Source organism: Heterocephalus glaber, unplaced genomic scaffold (genome assembly GCF_053883595.1).
Source record: "Heterocephalus glaber isolate CG9 unplaced genomic scaffold, H.glaber_assembly_v1.0 deba00000281, whole genome shotgun sequence".
Lineage (NCBI taxonomy): Eukaryota > Metazoa > Chordata > Mammalia > Rodentia > Bathyergidae > Heterocephalus > Heterocephalus glaber.
The window spans coordinates 22,223,063-22,239,830 of NW_028258139.1; the positions used below are offsets into that span (position 1 = coordinate 22,223,063).

At 46.7% G+C, this 16,768-nt stretch overlaps 1 protein-coding gene across 2 annotated transcripts in view; it reads right to left on the bottom strand.

The window, feature by feature from the left end:
* Positions 1-9,142: 9,142 nt before the first annotated feature.
* Positions 9,143-16,768, bottom strand: part of Ccn4 (cellular communication network factor 4) — a 28,138-nt gene continuing 20,512 nt past the window's right edge. The window contains exons 4-5 of one of the 2 annotated variants that reach the window (XM_004837922.4): positions 13,683-13,876; positions 9,143-11,430 (exon numbers count right to left, since the gene is read on the bottom strand). In XM_004837922.4, coding sequence (XP_004837979.2) covers positions 11,131-11,430; positions 13,683-13,876 — 494 coding nt within the window. In that variant the 3' untranslated portion in view covers positions 9,143-11,130. The remainder of the gene's footprint in view (positions 11,431-13,682; positions 13,877-16,768) is intronic. The other variant, XM_021251802.2, reaches the window with a different exon arrangement.

Genomic DNA, 16,768 nt, shown 5'->3' on the forward strand with positions numbered 1-16,768 from the left:
TGGCTTGTGTCTTTTTCCTCTACCTGAGGGGTTGTGTGTGGACAGTGGGGTGGGGGACGGGTCTTTAATGAGGGGGTTGATTGTCCTTGACCCCCATGCTCCCATCACTGGCCCCTCAGCCCCAGAAGTCTTTGTTTTAGAGCAGCAGGATCTATAGGAATATAGCTGTCAGCTACACGGACAACCAAATGTTCTAGTCACCACATTTAAAAATAGAAACAGGCAAAAGTAATTGTAATAATCCATTTCATTTAACCCAGGATATCCAGGATATCCAAAATATGGCCATTTCTAGCAAACTTACCAATTAGACATTTAACGCGTTCCCTTTTCTGTACTAATAAACCCAGTGTGTGTTTCATCTTCATAGCATATCTCAGATGTGTTCTGCTGCACATCAGGGACCCAGCACCTTTATCAGCAGAGTGACAAGAGAATAGAGCCTTTCACTCTGAAATTAGAGGGAATCATCTTTATTTTTAAATTTTGTTTTTATTACAGGAAGATATGTGGAATGATCGTGGCTTTTCTCACGCCCAGTGAGAACCACTGTAGTGCTTGCTTTCTACTGGACATTTTTGAACATGTAAACAGGCTTTATGTAACTTCCCATTTTATTTTAGCTTTTTGTTAAAACTTCTTAAAATTTACAGGGCAGTTGCCATAGTAGTACAGAGAGTCCCCCTGTGCCCCGCTGTCAGGTTCCTTGTTCTCCACATCTTATGGTACAGGGTACAGGGGAGCATTTGTCACAACAGAGAAGTTTGCCTGTCCCCTGAGCTTCAGATTTTCTTGGGATTTCACTTGTTCCCCTTCAGGGTCCTTTTTCTATCCAGGGTCCCTTGCAGAAGGCCCCAGCAAGTCCAGTTTCACATCTCCATGCTCTCCATGCATTTTTTCAAATTTCCCTTGCTTTTGGGCTGTATTGAGAAGCACTGGCCAGGCATTTTGGAGAAGGTCCCTCGGGGAGGGTGGTGTAGGATTTTCCTCATGGTTCAGCTGGCAGGAGACCCACAGGGATGAAGCCCTTGTCACCTCGTAGGGAGGGACATAGTATCAGCATGGCCCATCGCAGGTGAGAGTGACCTTTATCAACTGCCCTGTGGTTCCTTCACTTTTCCAGCAAGTTACTGTCACCCAACCCGCAGCAGCCCCATTATGTAAAGTAAGTTCGTTTTTCTCACCTCTCCTGAAGAGCTACCTATGTATGATGAGATATAAGGCTTCCAAGGTCTGCATCATGCAACAATGAGCATATTTTTTGTAATCCATGGACCCTGCTGTCCAGGAAATAGGCTTGGAATAGCCCAGGGTATTGACCCTGCACAGAAGGGTGAGGAGGTGCCCCATAAAGGGTGCCCTCTTGGGCACCAGCACAGAGGGTGGATGAGCTACGTGTGTGTGAGGAGCGTGCAGTGTACACCTGAGCTAGTGACTTGCTATATTGTCCAGGACAGGAAGTGAAGCCAGTGGGGTGGTCTTGGGGAAGGGCTGGACACCACAGTTCTGTCCCTTGTCCCAGCTAAGTCCAAGGAGAAGGTGGCCTTTTTCGGGCCTCTTTGGTAAGTAAGAGAAGCCTTCTTGTGGTTCTGCTGGCTGCCTCGCAAGTGCAAGGACCCGAGTTCAATCCCCGGTACCAAAAAAAAAAAAAAAAAAAGAGAAGCCTTCTTACCCACTTCCAAAGAGTTTAAATGAATAAGATAAAATCCATAGAATTATCGTAAGAAAGCGAATCAGGCACATTGAAGTATAATTACTCAAATGTTGCAATTGTGTGATGATGTCACACTTCCTTAGTAATAAGTTAAATAGAAGGTTGAGGCAGGTCCCAGTGTGACTGCAATTTCCAAGTAATGGCCAGCATGCTTTGAGACAGCCCCCTCAGCTGTGACAAGCCCCTGCCTGTGACCACAGCTCGCAATGTTGTTGGGATTTATTGCCTATGTTTATAGAGAGGTGAATGCTAAATTGCAACTAGAGGCTAGTGGAAACGAAGATGCATTTTGCCTCCTCCTGGGACAGGGCCATTAGAGTCTATGTGCCGGAGGGTCCAAAGAGCTCTCATTAAGAAGCTCTGCTTCCCAAGTGGGGCAGGAAGCACACTGGTTCACAGATAGTGCCCTTCTTTCCTGCTTTGGGTCTGGTAGAGGGCAATGGGCTGTCTCAGTCCACCTTGGGGAGTGGGGTAGCCCAAAGACCATTGGGCTTGCTGGATCAGGCTTGGAAACCCAGGAACAGCTTGGATATTTGCCCGGTTGGATGCTTTTGGCAGGTGGGGTGCCCAGACACTGTTTTGCCAGCTACAGATCTACTTTTGCTCTAGCTGCTCCTTTTGGTTTCACATCCCCAACCTTGCATTTTAGAAGCAGTTGGGAGAGGAAGCATGCACTAGGCTCAGGCTGAAGCAGGGTCTGAGTCTCCTGCAACCGCTTCCTCATAGCTTCTTCTCAGACACAGCTTGCCGTGAGTCACTGCATTGGTCCCTAGATGGAAGTCCATCTGCTCATGTATTTGTCTGGAGCTTCTTAGGCTTCGTGGAAGCCCTTCCCTGGTGCCCCTGGGAACCTAGGAGCTGAAGCCTTGAGTTGGAAATAGTAGTGGGGGAGGGGTCTGAGCAAACAGATCAGCCTCCTTTCTTGGGTCAGATTTCTCTGCAACTCTGAAGCATAAAATGCTGCTAGCCCCAACCAAAGGGCTACCTGACCTTTCCATTCTTGAACCCAAAACCAATCAAAGCTTTGTGTTTTGTTTTGTTTGTACAGAGGATCAAACTTGGGACCTTGCGCTTGCAAAGCAGGCGGCAGAAGCACTGAGCTAAATCCCTGGCCTGCTTTGTGTCTTTTAAGTAGAGGAATTTAACTGGTCGAGTTTGGCTCAGATGTCCAATCAGCTATACCTGGGCTCAAGTCCCACCACTCCTACCCCTCATCTGCAGTAGCAGGGGCTCTGAGGAAGTGGAAGTGAAGTTGATGTGTCCTTCGTACACAAGCAAATGTCCTGCAGCTGGGCTCACTACTGCAGAGCATCGCTTCCTCATCCTGTCTCTGAGAAGCATTTCCCAAATGCCCAGTCCTTCCCAGGAGGCAAGAGAAATGACACCTGCAGCATTTGCCATGCAGGCCACTGTATGTATCCTTCACTGCACCAGCTAGTGAGTTCTTCAGGGTTAGCCCAGAATCACACTAACAGGAGAATTTTGATAAACAAGCAGACAGACACTTCCTCTACTAATAGGAATACTGAGTATGCATTATAGCATCTCCTTATCCATTGTCAGGAAGATGTGTCTTGCTTCACAGATAAGGAAAACAAAGCTCAGAGATTAAACAGCTTGCCTAGCCATTTCTAAACTGGGTCACATCCCTTGTTGCCTGTTAAAACCATTTGCTGAGCACATGCCGACACCAGTGGAGATCTCAGGGTTGCGGACCAGTGAGCTCTCCAGACTAAGATGTGATGCCTGCAAGGTGTTAGTGGCTTGGGGTGCATCTGTTCCTCCACTGAGCAATCTACACAGACCCAGTCAACCTGCTTTTATGATGCTTTTCATCGCGTTTTTAATCTTCCCCCTCTTCTTGGCTGGTAGGCTGAGATTGTTTGTTTCACTGTTGCCCATAGCCTTGCTTCTTCCACCTCCCTCTCCCTTTTTATGCGACAGTCTGGTAAGTCTACATTGGCAGTATTATGTAAAAATCAAGGGTAAGGAGCCTCAGAGTGGAGATCCAGAGACATTCTGTACAGAATGTTCGAGACAGCACGTGGGTTTTATGGCCGCTCTCTCTTCTCCTTACAAGTCTCCTTCACTCAGCTCTACATTCAGAGAGAATCCAAACTCAGGTAGTAGTTGGGTTTCTGACAACAGAGGAAACCTCTGCATTTTTGTTGTGTGAGAGGAGACAACGAGAAATCCTGACATGTTCACTATGTACATTTTTAGAGATGGAGTCTCACTGTGTTCCTCAGGGTAGCCTCAAATCTCTTAGCTCAAGAGATTTCCTGCCTCAACTTAGTGAGTGGTGGGGACTACAGCTGTGTGCGATTAGACCTGGCCACCTCTCTACTTTTTATAATAAAACACTCTGGCTATATTTCCAAATCCCATTTTCCCAAAACTTCAGACACCTGATATCTTTGGAAATATCTCTCAAAATCTACACATTTCTCTTAATTTGAGGCACTTATATCACTCCATGATCCAGCTTTCAATACTGAAAACAATTACCTTTTGGGATAAAAGTATTCTTGGAAACAGTTCATGAGACAAATTTTGTTAGTGGAATCAAGCCTCCCCTTGACCTTTACTATGATATCATCATGTGTTTCGGAACTATGTGGGATCTGGCCAGAACGGATCAAAAGGGTCATTCATTGCATCGGTCCCAGCCACCTGCATATCTGCTCACACAGCTGAGCATGTGCTCTTGCTGGGCTGGGTGTGGGAGACACAGAGAAGAGTAGCATGTTCTTTCTGCCCTAAGCTGGGCTGTAAGTAAAGTTACAGTATTTTTTTCAGGTATGCAATAAATATAAGTTTCATAGTATACATCAACAGGGGAAAAGAAATAAGCAGCAGCCAATATTTGATTTTCATCCTTATCACTTTTTCTAGGGTCCCTCTAACTAGATGTAAACTTACAATTTTCAAGGAAATTCCTATTCCAGTCCCATTTTATCATAAATAATTAAATAGTTTTTCTGTTTCTATGATAAAACAGGAAAGACTGTTACATTTGAATGGAAAAGGCACTCCATTTGTGATCAATGTCACACAAAATCACATTCCCATCAGAAAACACAAACATCAACATCACAAATTAAAAATACACAGGAGATCAATACCATTCACTAAATACGCAAGCTACTTCAGTCTCCCCCAAAAGGACCAATACTTCAAAAAACCATAAAGAAAACCCCTGTCCATTTCCAAGTAACCCAAGTAGAAGAGACAGCAAGATGTTATGTGTGCTATTTGACCCCTCCCCTGGCCCTTCACTACTTAGAAAACTGCCTGCTCTCCACAGAGACTGAAAATGGGCCTCATTTCTCCTCAGGGGAGAACAAATTCACTGAGACCCTTGTGCAATATCCCCTGTTTCTCAGGAACCCTGGCTGTATACCTAGTTCTGCTCCCAAAGCCTCTTCATATAGTTCTGGGTAAGACTTGGGACCTGTTCCATTCATCTTGCTGGTTTCAGCGTGGGGCCTTGGACCCCACAGGAACTCATAGCGAGCAGGATCACTGTTAGGAATCTGCCGGTACATCAGGTACTCTTCCTGTACTAAATCCTCAGTGATGAATTTCCAGGCTTCCTCAAAATGAATATGCTCAGACTGAGCTAACATGTCCCATCTTTTCACTTTTTCAGTTAGGTCCTCCTCACTGATACAGTGGCCCTCTATGAAGATTAAAGACAGGACGAATATAATGATGTTGATTTTGAGAATGATTCTTTCATCATCGCCACCTAGTATCCCACTATATGTAAGACGCAAAATGGGGACTAGCTCATATGTATTGCCAGAGTGATTCACTTTCGTGATTTTAATGCCAAAGCCCAGATACATGGACTCACAGAGTTCCCAAAAGTTCAGAGGGAAGTTGTGACGGTAATCGTGGGGCAGAACATGCCGCATTTCTTTCATGGTCACCTGCTCCTTCTTTTGATACTTGTGGAGCAGAAATGACACCAACTTACATAACTTGGCATTTAGGAGCACATTTTGCAGGATGTGAGAGAAGTGTGCATCCTGCGAGGAGACTGAACCCTCACAGGATTGACTCCTCTGACCGGAAGCCATGAGGACAGCAAGAACTTGTTGAGGATCAGAAGCCTTCTAATCCCCAGTGCTGGAAAATAGAGAGCTGAGCAATAGCAATTCAGCTGCTCCAAGAATCCAAACCTAGATTTTGAAAAATCACAACTGAAAATTCTCCTCTGCACAGTGCAAGGCTAGCAACAGAGGCAGGAATGGGTTATTTTCAGAGTCTCAACCTGGAATGCGGCCTTCTCTCTCACCCTCAGCCACTGAACTTTAACCAAGCTCCAAAGTTACAGTTTTTTTTTTTTAAAAGAAACTGTTATGGTTTCTATCTAGAATCTTCTCTCAAAATCTCATGTGTTCAGAAGTGGGGCTTTTGGAAGGTGATTGAATTGTGGGACCACTACACTCCTCAGTGGACCGATCCGCTGATGAGCTCACGGCTGAATGCCCTGTGAAGAGGTGGGGCCTGATTGAAAGAGGCATGTCAGCACTGGAGGGCCTGTCTCCTTCCCCAGCTCCTCCCTCTCTCTCTGCTTCCTGGCCATGAGACTAGCAGCTTCCCTCTGCCAGGCCCTTCCACCGTGATGTTTCTGCCTTTGACTCAGATTACCATGGACTGAATCCCCTGAACAAGGAACCAAATTAGGCCTCTGCTCCTTTAAGTTGCAGGTTTTGGGGACTGTGTACTAGCAATGGGAAAGTTGCCCGACACAGTGACTAAGTGGCCTATGATTAAAATAAAAGAGCACTCAACTGATATTGAGGATACTTTATATCTACCAAAGAGTAAATAATTTAAATGTGTAGACACACACATTGGCAGCAATCCTTACTATAGCCTGGTTGATTGCCCCAAGTGTCTGATGAAACAGACTCAGCTAAGAATAGATGAGTTTATTGAGGGTTTTCTAGGTTTTGAGCTCTATTTTAAAATTTTGTATTAATGTACATCCTCCCAAGGGGTAGATACAATCATTTTGTGCATTTCACCATTGAGGATACTGAGGCCCAGATGACCTAGTGAGGAACTCAAATAAGAGTAAAGTACATTCAAATGCACTGGAGCCCACTGTCAGGCCTTTTTCCTTGTATAGCGAAGCCCCTACCTCTTCCCTGTGCCCCTTGGCTCCTCAGGTAGCTGGGGAGAGAGTCTGTCCGTCCACCCACTCCTGCTTCCTCAGCCCCTGCATGTGTCAGGGGCTGTGCTATGCATCATGGTCCCTGACCCCAGGGTAACTAGACTAGTTGAGGATATAGAAAATCATTGAATAAATGAGTAACTGAGTGAATGGTAAACATTGCCTCTGGTATTGAGGAGGTGTCACTGAGCCTGAATACATCAGGGGCTCTGGTCTTTTCTGGATTCCAGAATTTATATTCCTAAGCACATTTCCAAACTATTAAATTATTTTTTATCTCTCTCTATAAATATCTGAAACGCATGTCCCACCCTCAAAGCATTGATTGAATGTGTTAAGTGCCCCATCTTTGCCTCATAACTGAATACCCAAGAAAATCCACCTAATCCACTAAGTTACTTTGCTGATGATTTATTGCTTCAAAGAGAAAAGCTGTAAACAAAGAATTTGAGCAATAAAAATCCTTCACGTTCAACAATATGTTCTATGCTACACAAATCATGAGAAAAATGAGAAATACTGTAAAACATGACAGATTTCCCAAGAGCTCTTTTCCCTCTAATGGGAAATTCTAAGGCATTTCTTCATATGGATCATTTGGTCACTTACAAAAATGGCATTAGGAATATTTAAATATTAAGTCACATTTTGAAAATAGATACATACATACATATACATACACACATATGTTGTGTGGGAATACCTAATTAATTGTTATGACCATTCATGATTCCCAGCTATGCAGGGCTATCATTGTGATTATTTTGGATCAAAACAAGTCCTTAAAAAGCAGTGATATCATTCAACATAAGAGTCCCAGGATGCATTACTTCTCCACAATCCTTACACATACGTACGATTATATCAGAGTATAGACAATCATGCTATTTGAATCTACTTTTTTTAATCACTCTCCAAATTGCCTTCAAAACTGAAATTGAAGCTATTGTCAATGAAACATTTCCTGTAAAGTCTTCCTGTGATTCAGGGGCAGGATAACTAGGCTTAGTCCCAGGAGAGATGGCTCAGGTGTCAGATAGGTTTGCTGTTCTGGTCTGGTCTTCTCTGGCTGATAAGACTTCAAGCAAATTACTTGATTCTGTGAGACTCAGCTATCTTCTCTCTAAGGACCATGATAATGCCACATGTCCTGGGTTCACTGTGAAGCTGAAATGAGATATGGCAATAAAGCTCCTAGCAGCAGGCCTGGCATGGGCCAAAGGCCCCTGAACACTTATCACAGGGTTTAGCAGAAATCAGTGGTTTAGTGAGTTCAGGACTCCCTTCCTCTCTCAGCTAAGTACCCGAGGGAAATTTGCTGATGGTGTGAGCATGAATTTTTTTCTCTGAAGATTAAATAATCCATAGCGAGCCTCTCCTTCATCCCAGAACAGAGTCTCAAGGGAGCCCAAGTCCTTGGTCTCTTTGAAGCCTTGCCAGAGACAGTCTCAGAGGAGTCATCCAGGTTCTACCTGAGGGCCACCCCAAGGGCAAGGTAGAATAAATTGAGCTTGGATTTGAGTCCCAAATTCTCAGTCCCTTCAAATCTCAGAGTTTCCATATAGAAAAGGGAAGACATGTGTAGTCAACATGGGTGCAATACATGGAGAGATAATGCAAAATATAGCATAGTGGTTGGCACTAGCTAAAGACTCAATAAATGGAAACGAGTTTCAGTATCATCATTCTTAATGTTTCTTGTGTTGGGGCACTCATCATGGCAGCATAATTCTATTAGAAAGAGCTTGTTCAAGGAAGGGCCTAAGTACCCTTCCATATGACTTCAACACATTGTTCAAAGATATTCTCTTTGGACCTGCATGGGTCAGATCCACTTCTCAAAACCAGCAGTAACTTAATGACACTGGCCACCCCGTCTTGCTATTCCAAGATAACCCCCCAACTCCTCCAGCCAGGTTTCCTAAGCTCTTGGAAGCTATGCTCAGTTTCCCAAGTGGGAAAAAAAAATTATTTAGAACCTGACTCTTGGAGTTCTTCCGAATCTCATATGGGGTTAGCTGTTATCTAGCCTTGTAGATGGTAGGTATTTCTCTTCCAAGAAAATCCAACAAGACTCAACAGAGATGATGGATGGAGTAAGTTCTCTTTACATGAGAATTTTTGTACATACACGAATATACATTTCTTTAAAATATTGTTGCTTCTATGGTGCTTAATATAAGATTTTCACTGATAAAAATTAGATTTTAACACAACTTCAAGAAGAGAGCTTCTAAATAAAGGTAGAAACATATGCACAACTTATTTTATTTTTCAAATACATATTGAGCACCACTGAATGCCTTGCACTGTGCTAGGCCTTTGGGAGGTCAGAGTAAGGAGGGCAAATTCCTGATTCCTTTTTCTGTTGAAGAAACCCTCTGCAGGCTGCATGCAATTTCCTCATGAGTAACTGCATATCAGCCCAGTACACAGTGCTGAGTAAATGCAATCACTTATAAATGCATGATCCGAGGTGGTTCTTATTTGAAGGAGGGGATAATCTTAAGGAATGCATAATTTTTGTCTATCCTACTTTTGGGGGATGCTTAAGTGCCTAAGTCATTGGAAAATCAGACACTTCTTTTGGAATAAAATCTAGAAAGACAATAATAAAAGCAAAAAATAATAGCAAGAAGTTGCTTATTTCACTGTTTGGCTATTCCAGCACATTTGAAAGCTCAGGAAAAATATGAATTATGAGGTCAGTCCCATTTGGACTTGAATTCCAGTTCCCTCGTTTACCAGGTGGGTGGCTCCAGTCAAGTTTTTCTTTGCATTTCTGAGCTTCCATTTCACATTTGTAAGACTAGAAATGATAACGAGAACTTCTCAATATTATCATGAAGATTCAATAAGCAAGTGTATGGAAAGCACGGAGAACCATGTACAGAGAAGATAATGAATCAAAGACTATGACAGTAACATATCCTAGTAATGAAATAAATAAGAGTTTCATTTCCATTTATAACTACCTTCTCTTTTTTTGTTGTTAGCTTTCAATTCTTTTTTGGCTTTTACCTCTATTGAATGTATTTCCATATCTAAGCAACTGCTCAGCTTCTGTCTTCAGACCAGAAAATTGAATTGTTTTGATCCGCCAACCCAAGGTGTATGAAGTAGGTCCCTGCATCATAAAGAGATGAGTCCTGGGTTCAGGGACCTCATGGTCTTACAACCTCCCTCCCTAGAAGCCACCTCAGGCTAATGCAGTGTGGACCCGTTCTTGGTTTGACCCATACCTGACCCAATAGGTCTGGTTTGGACTTCAGAGGACTCTTCAGAGGATATCAAGGACCGTAAGAGAGAAGTACCTTCTAGGACACCACTGTCGGGCACAAAGGGGGCTCCACCAGTTTCAAAGTGCCCTGGGCAGAAAGAGGGTCAGTATGCAAGGAAGATCCCGGCCAGTGCCCATGAAAATGCCAGTCAGCAGCCGATGAGTTCCTTGGTCCGTTATGCTTCTGAAACTGGCTGACCTTGCTGTGACCCTGCACTATTGACTGGGCGCTTCCCCCATGGACAAAAGTAAAATTTCTCAAATCACATTTCTGACTGAGATGAACCCAGTTTGAATCCTTCTCAGTGCAGGAGTGAAAATAAATTGAACCTCAGCAATGTCCAGGTTGACAAATACAACTCTTCACTGAGCATCAAAACCAAACAACTATTCACCTCACTTGACAAATGTCTGGTGTTGCTGTGGTACAGAAATCTGGAATCAAAGCTCCTTTTATGTACTACGGACAGAAATGCCCTTCAGAATACTATGTGAAAGGGCCCAGGTAAAAGCTTCCATTGTCCCCAATCCCATCCGTCCTCCTATATGGACCTAAGGGCTCCTTGGAGTTGGCCACTAGAGAAAGAATCTGTGATACTGGATTATCTAGCTGGGTCCACTCCTTGGGACCTGGACAAGATCCAGCAGGCCTTCCAATGACTCAGCAAGGGTGAGATTGCTTTCATCCAAACAGCTAGAAACCAGCACTTTCTTTGGTGTGATGCAAAATACCACCCACAGGGGCACCTATTGTTTGGACCTGAGCAGCACCATCATGGATCATCTAGGTGGTGGAAGACAGGACAGAAGGCTGAAGGTCCAGATCGGAGTTTTTAGAAGTGGGTAAGCACTAGACCAAAGAAGGCTCAATTGTGACGTTATTGGCCTCAGAGTGCTGGCTGGTTTAGAGCATTTAGCCAGGTCCTGAACCCCATGATTTGCACCCCACTAGTTGGCAATTTCTGAGATCTCAGGGTAGAGTTCCAAGTCAGCAAAGATATCATTAGGATTCCTGCAGGTCAGGTTGCAGAAGCAAGCATTGATCCACAGGACCTTGCGGGAGAAACCAGGCCCCTCAGGACACTGGAAGGACACCTCGATGGTCTTGGACTTGTAGGGGATGCAGCACCTGTTGTCCATGCACACTCCACAGTACTTGGGTCGGTAGGTGCGGGTGCTGACGCAGCCCGCAAGAGTGAAGTTCATGGGCGCCTCTGGCTGGAACACAGCCAGACACTTCTTCCCTTCCTGCAGGAAATGAAAGGAGCTCTTGGTTGAGATGTTCAGGGCATGGACCACACCACCTTCCCGCAACCCTTGTCACTCACTGTGTGCTTTGTCTTACTCTAAGATTCCCAGCATCTTTGAGCAAGGAAGAGCATGCACAAACAATAGAGACCCAGTCACATTGCACAGGCTTAAAATGAGGATCACCCAGCAATTGCTTTGCTAAGGTTGGATCTCACAGCCTACAGTCTCCGTCCTCTCCTGAGTTTTTGCCTTGCCAATGCCCACTTGTCACAGTTTTGCCAACATGGGGAACCTCGGTAGCTCTTTCAGCCAGCGGGCTCCACAGCTAGTCAGTGGCAGGGCTGGCATGGGGGGTGCACAGTAGGGCCAGGCTTCACCCAAGCTTCCCTCCTGTGCTTCCCCCAGCCTCTCTTGTACATGGACTACACAGCCAATTCAACCACACTGGACATCATTGAAAGGTGACTCTGTCCTTCCATGGGGTTGTGGACCACCTGGGGCTCTTTCTGCATTTCTATGATGTATGAGGTGTGATTGAAAAATATGGTCACTGTTTACATTTTCAAAAAACATATTACAGTGAAAGGCATATTGCCATCAACTCTTAATGAAGTACTTCTCCTAGCTTAGATCACACTTATCCTACTGTTCTTCCTACTTTTGAAGCAGGTCTGGAAGTCTTCTGAAGTAAGTGCCTTTAGTTGTGCTGTCATGCCTGTTTTGATGTCCTGAATCGATTGAAAGCATTTACATTTGTGCTTATTTTGACTTTGGGGAAGAGCTAGAAGTCGCAAGGAGCCATATTCAATGAATAAGATGGATGAGGATGCACTATTATGTGTTTTATGAGCCTGTCTTTCCCCGGAATGGCACTTGGCAGCAGGATTCACCATATTTTTTTAAAATCACATTTTATAAAGATACTCACACAAGAGAACTTGCAGAACTGCTTCAGAAAGTGGCAGGAATGATGGGATAAGTGTGTTTTTAAAGGGGGGAGGATTTTGAGGGGACCTAAAGGCAATGTTTCTTTTACTGCAATGATTTTTTAAGTTTAAACATGCACCATATGTTTTGAACACCTCTTGTAATGTCATGCCTGGTGCATAGTAAGCATTTACTAAACATGTTGAACTAAGGTTCTTGCAGCCTACTATGTACAAGAAATGGCAGAGCTGGGGTAAAGCAGACCCAGGCATGAAGCGTATATATTCATGAAACCCAGTTAGGACACACAATCATAGAAACACAATTCTGTGCTGTCATTTCCCTAGCTGTTGATATCTTTCCATTCATCTTCTCAGTTCAGACTATGTACTGAGGACCTGCTGGGCAGGAAGCTCTGAACACACAAAGGCCAGCACAATGAGGGAAATAAACAGAGAGGAAGAAAGAGGAAGCAAAGAGAAGAAAAAGAAGGAGAAAGAGGAGGGATGCATCCAGGTGACCAACAAGAGAAGATGGGGAAGCTCTTCCCAGGGACAAGGAGCAAGGCTGGATATTGGAAAAGGACAGCAGGAAGTCTGGCTGTCTTGTCTGCTGGGAAATCTCCCCTCCGCCCAATCCAGAAATCACCTGGGCTCCCAAAAGGGAGCCAGAACTGAGCTTTCCTTGGTTTTTCTGTTTTTGTTGTGAGTCCCGACTAAGGCATGAGCGAGGAGCACTGAGTTAAGCACGGAAGCTTCATTCAGGTCTGACTGAGCACCGGGACACACCCTGCAGGGCCTCTGCTGCTTTATTTTCATCACCTGAGACTCTCAAAGTGGGAAGGGACTTTAGAGATAAATACAAACGTTGTGACAGTGGGATGTGAGGCCCAGCAGTGGGAAGAGATTGGCCAGTCATGTGCCTACAGTAGCAGAAGGCACCTGATTCCACCTGTCAGGGGCCCAGTGGCGCGCTCCTCAGGACACCCCAGGTGGCTTTCCTAAGTGCTGGGGCCAAAGGGTGTGGCCTGGCCTGGTTGGGAGGGTAGGAGTCAGTGAAGGTCCCTCAGCATCACTACAGAAGAAAAGTTTGGAGAGTCCCCAGGCTCTCTCTGGAGTGGCTTTGATTCTAACAGGATAGGGACCTCAAAACCTTTCATGGGGTGAAATTCACAATGCATTGACCCAGTGACAAATTACTCTGAGAATCACAGGAGCTTTAATGATCCCGTTTTACACGTGGCCTCATACGGGAGTAGTTCCAAGCCCAGACTGTCTGCCAGTCACGTCTCAGGCGCTTGCCTCTGTCCACTCTGGACCCACCTTGATGTGTGGGCGGATGTCCACGTCGCACGGCCGAAGGTTGCACAGGCGGCTTTCCTGCTCAGGCCAGCACTGGGCATTGGCATTGGAGACCCGAGTGGAGATGCCTAGACCACAGCTAGTGGAGCAGGGACTCCATGGGCTGGTGTAGGGTAGACAGTTCCCGTGCCAGGGTTCCACGTCACTTACGGCTGCTGTACAAAGACACCAGAGTCCCCATGAGACTTGAGCCACCACCCGCCCCTGAGCCTGACCGTCACTGTAGGAAAGAGGCTGGGGTCCCCTACACTTGAGGAGAGAGTGAGCAGTCAGCCAGAGACAGAGACAGAGACAGAGAGATGGAGGTGCTGTGCTGTCCTTTCCCTCGGAGGACAAACAGGCTACCAACCAACACCGACACCCAGGGTCAGAGGGACACATTCTAAGCTCCTTATATTTTTCTGACCAAGAAAGGAAGCACAGTGCATGGAAGGAAAATCATCTTTAGAGACAGGTGGACCAGGAGTTCAAATCCTCCTCTCCTCCATCCCTAGCTGTGTGATCTTGGATGCCTCACTCTGGTCTCAGTCGCCTGGTTAGAACCATAGTATCTGCCTTGGGTTGGTGGGACCACAGATTCTGGATCTGGATGGTTTCTGTACCAAGACAGGGGCTGAGAATGAGAGGTGAGAGAGATGCTGCCCCTGGCCCTGCACAGGTAAAAGTAATTTGGGGGAGTTCGAAGGTGAGGACCCACATTCTAGCACCTAACACTTCACTATGGTGATGCTTGCGGTGTGGTGGATCAGGGACTCCAGGCATCAGTGTCCAACTCCCTGGGTTCAACTCTCAGCACTGCTGCTTCCAAGCTGTGTACGTCTGGAGCTCATACTCACTTGTGTGATTCCGGCCCTTTCTCTGCAAAGGGACTGGCAATACATGGCCCTCCAGGGCTGAGGTCCGAAAAGACAACGTCCTTGGCCCTCCATGAGCCCGAGTCCATGTGAGCTTGAGGGTTATTCTCAGGCTGCTCTGGGGAACCCTGCCTGTCCAGCATCTGGAGCAGGTGGCCATTCAGTTGCTATCTTAGAAACGGATGCTACTGAGCTAGAGAGGGACTGAGGCAGATAAGGACCAGCAAGACAGAGAACTGGCTGCAGAAAGAGGGCACAGGTACACAGGAGAAAACTCCATCTGGGCCTAGGCAGGGGACGTGGGAGAGAAAGAGAAAGAGAAAGTGGCAGGTGGAGGCAGAAGGCACAGAAAGGGCTGGAAGGGCAAGGAGAAGAGAAGAGAGGAGGAGGAGAGAGAAGGGGAGCAAGATAGAGAGGGAGCAAGGGAAAGAATGGGGAAGGAAAGAGAAACTGGGAGAAGGGACCTAAGGAGGCTCAGGGGACACGGAGAAGGGAAATGTGCCTCTTCCTCAGCCCAGCGACACCCAGGAGCGCAGGGCACACTCTGAACAGATGCGGGGGCGAACAGTGAGAGAGGCCGGCCGAGGCTGCAGGCAGGAGAGGGGGGGGCACTCGGGACAGGGGCGGCGGGGCAGGCAGAGCTAGGCGGTAGCACCCAGGAGGCTGAGGCCCAGCCAGGAAAGGGGTTTGTCTGGAGGATGAAAGGCTTTGGTTTCTGGGTCGCCTCCGCCTCAGCCTGGGAAGCCGCAGGGCTGCGGGGCTCTGCCTGAGCTGGGTCACAGTGGGGTCACTGGGCCACACACAATGCACAGGCGGCCTCCGCCTCCGCCTCCACCCCCCCGCCCCCGTGACCCTTGTGCGGCCCTGCTGTGAAGGCTGTGACGGAACAGCTGCCCTGCCACCTCTTCCCTTCCACAGGGGACTGCTTCTCCGCCAGGGCCATTTTGTTCCCAGGCACATCTGGCGGTGTCTGGAGGAGGTTGAGGCTGTCACACCTTGGGGACCGTCTCACTTGGGGTGTGGTGCTAATGGCATGCAGGGAGTGGCGGCCAGGGTGCTGTTAGCATCCTGCAGGGGACATGGCAGCTGCTGCCTCACGGACTCTCACATCCTGAGTGCTACCCATGCGAGGCTAGAAACTCAGCTCTACACAGTCCCTGAGTGATCTCATGCACTTAAAGTGGTTTTCAAATTAGCCATACATGTTGAGCTCCCAAACTCTGTGCTATTTTTTGCTACTCCTCGCCCACTTGCCTGAGAAGTACTTTCCTCTAGCATCGTGCCTGCCCTCTGTCTTCCAAGGCATCAGCTGCTCCCTATTCCCCCCTCCCCCGACCTTCCTCGGTGTCTCCTCATCTCCTCTTCATCTGGGGACTCCTGAAAGGCCAGGCCCACCCTCACCTCTACCCCAGGTGCCCCCTCTCTCACTGTATTATTCCTATGTCGCCATCGGCAGCTCCAAACAGGAGACCACAGAGCTCTCTCCCTGCTTCTCTCCCCTCCACTGTTGTGCCCATTAGATACTCCTCTGTGTATACCTGGCCACAAGTTCAATCTGTGTCCCACCATTTTGATCTCTTTAGCCTCAAGTAGGCTCCTCTTGCTTTCTCTCCTAGGGAACTATGTGCTCCAGGAGGCAACTCCACGCTTGGTTCTATTTCATGTAGGCACAGGTGGGATGCCAACACCGGCAGTCCCACGCAAGCACTGTCCCTTGCATCTTTCCCTTCCTCACCGTCTCTACTCCCACTGTTATAGTTTAGATCCTTGGTAGCCCATCCATTAATCAATCTATTCATCCATCTATCCTCCTTCTATCCATCTTCCATCTCTCACCCATCCACTCATCCACCACCCATCTAACCATCCATTCTCTCATCTTTCAATCCATCCATCCACCCATCCATCTACTTATCCATCTACCCATTTGTCCATCCATCCATCTATTCATCCATCCATTCACCTAGCCAAATGTCCAACATTAATTAGGTACCTGCTAGGTGTTCTGCACTGGACTAGGCTCCAGAAGGCAGTGAGGAAACAAATAAATCTTTCTTTGTCTTTTCTTTCCAGGACTTCCTGTAAACAGGATTACCTGGCTGAAGCCTCACCTGCTCACCTATCCTCCACATCAGGGGGACCTGGATGAAGCCACCTTCTCCCTCCCTGCCCCTCTCCCTAAGTACCCATATG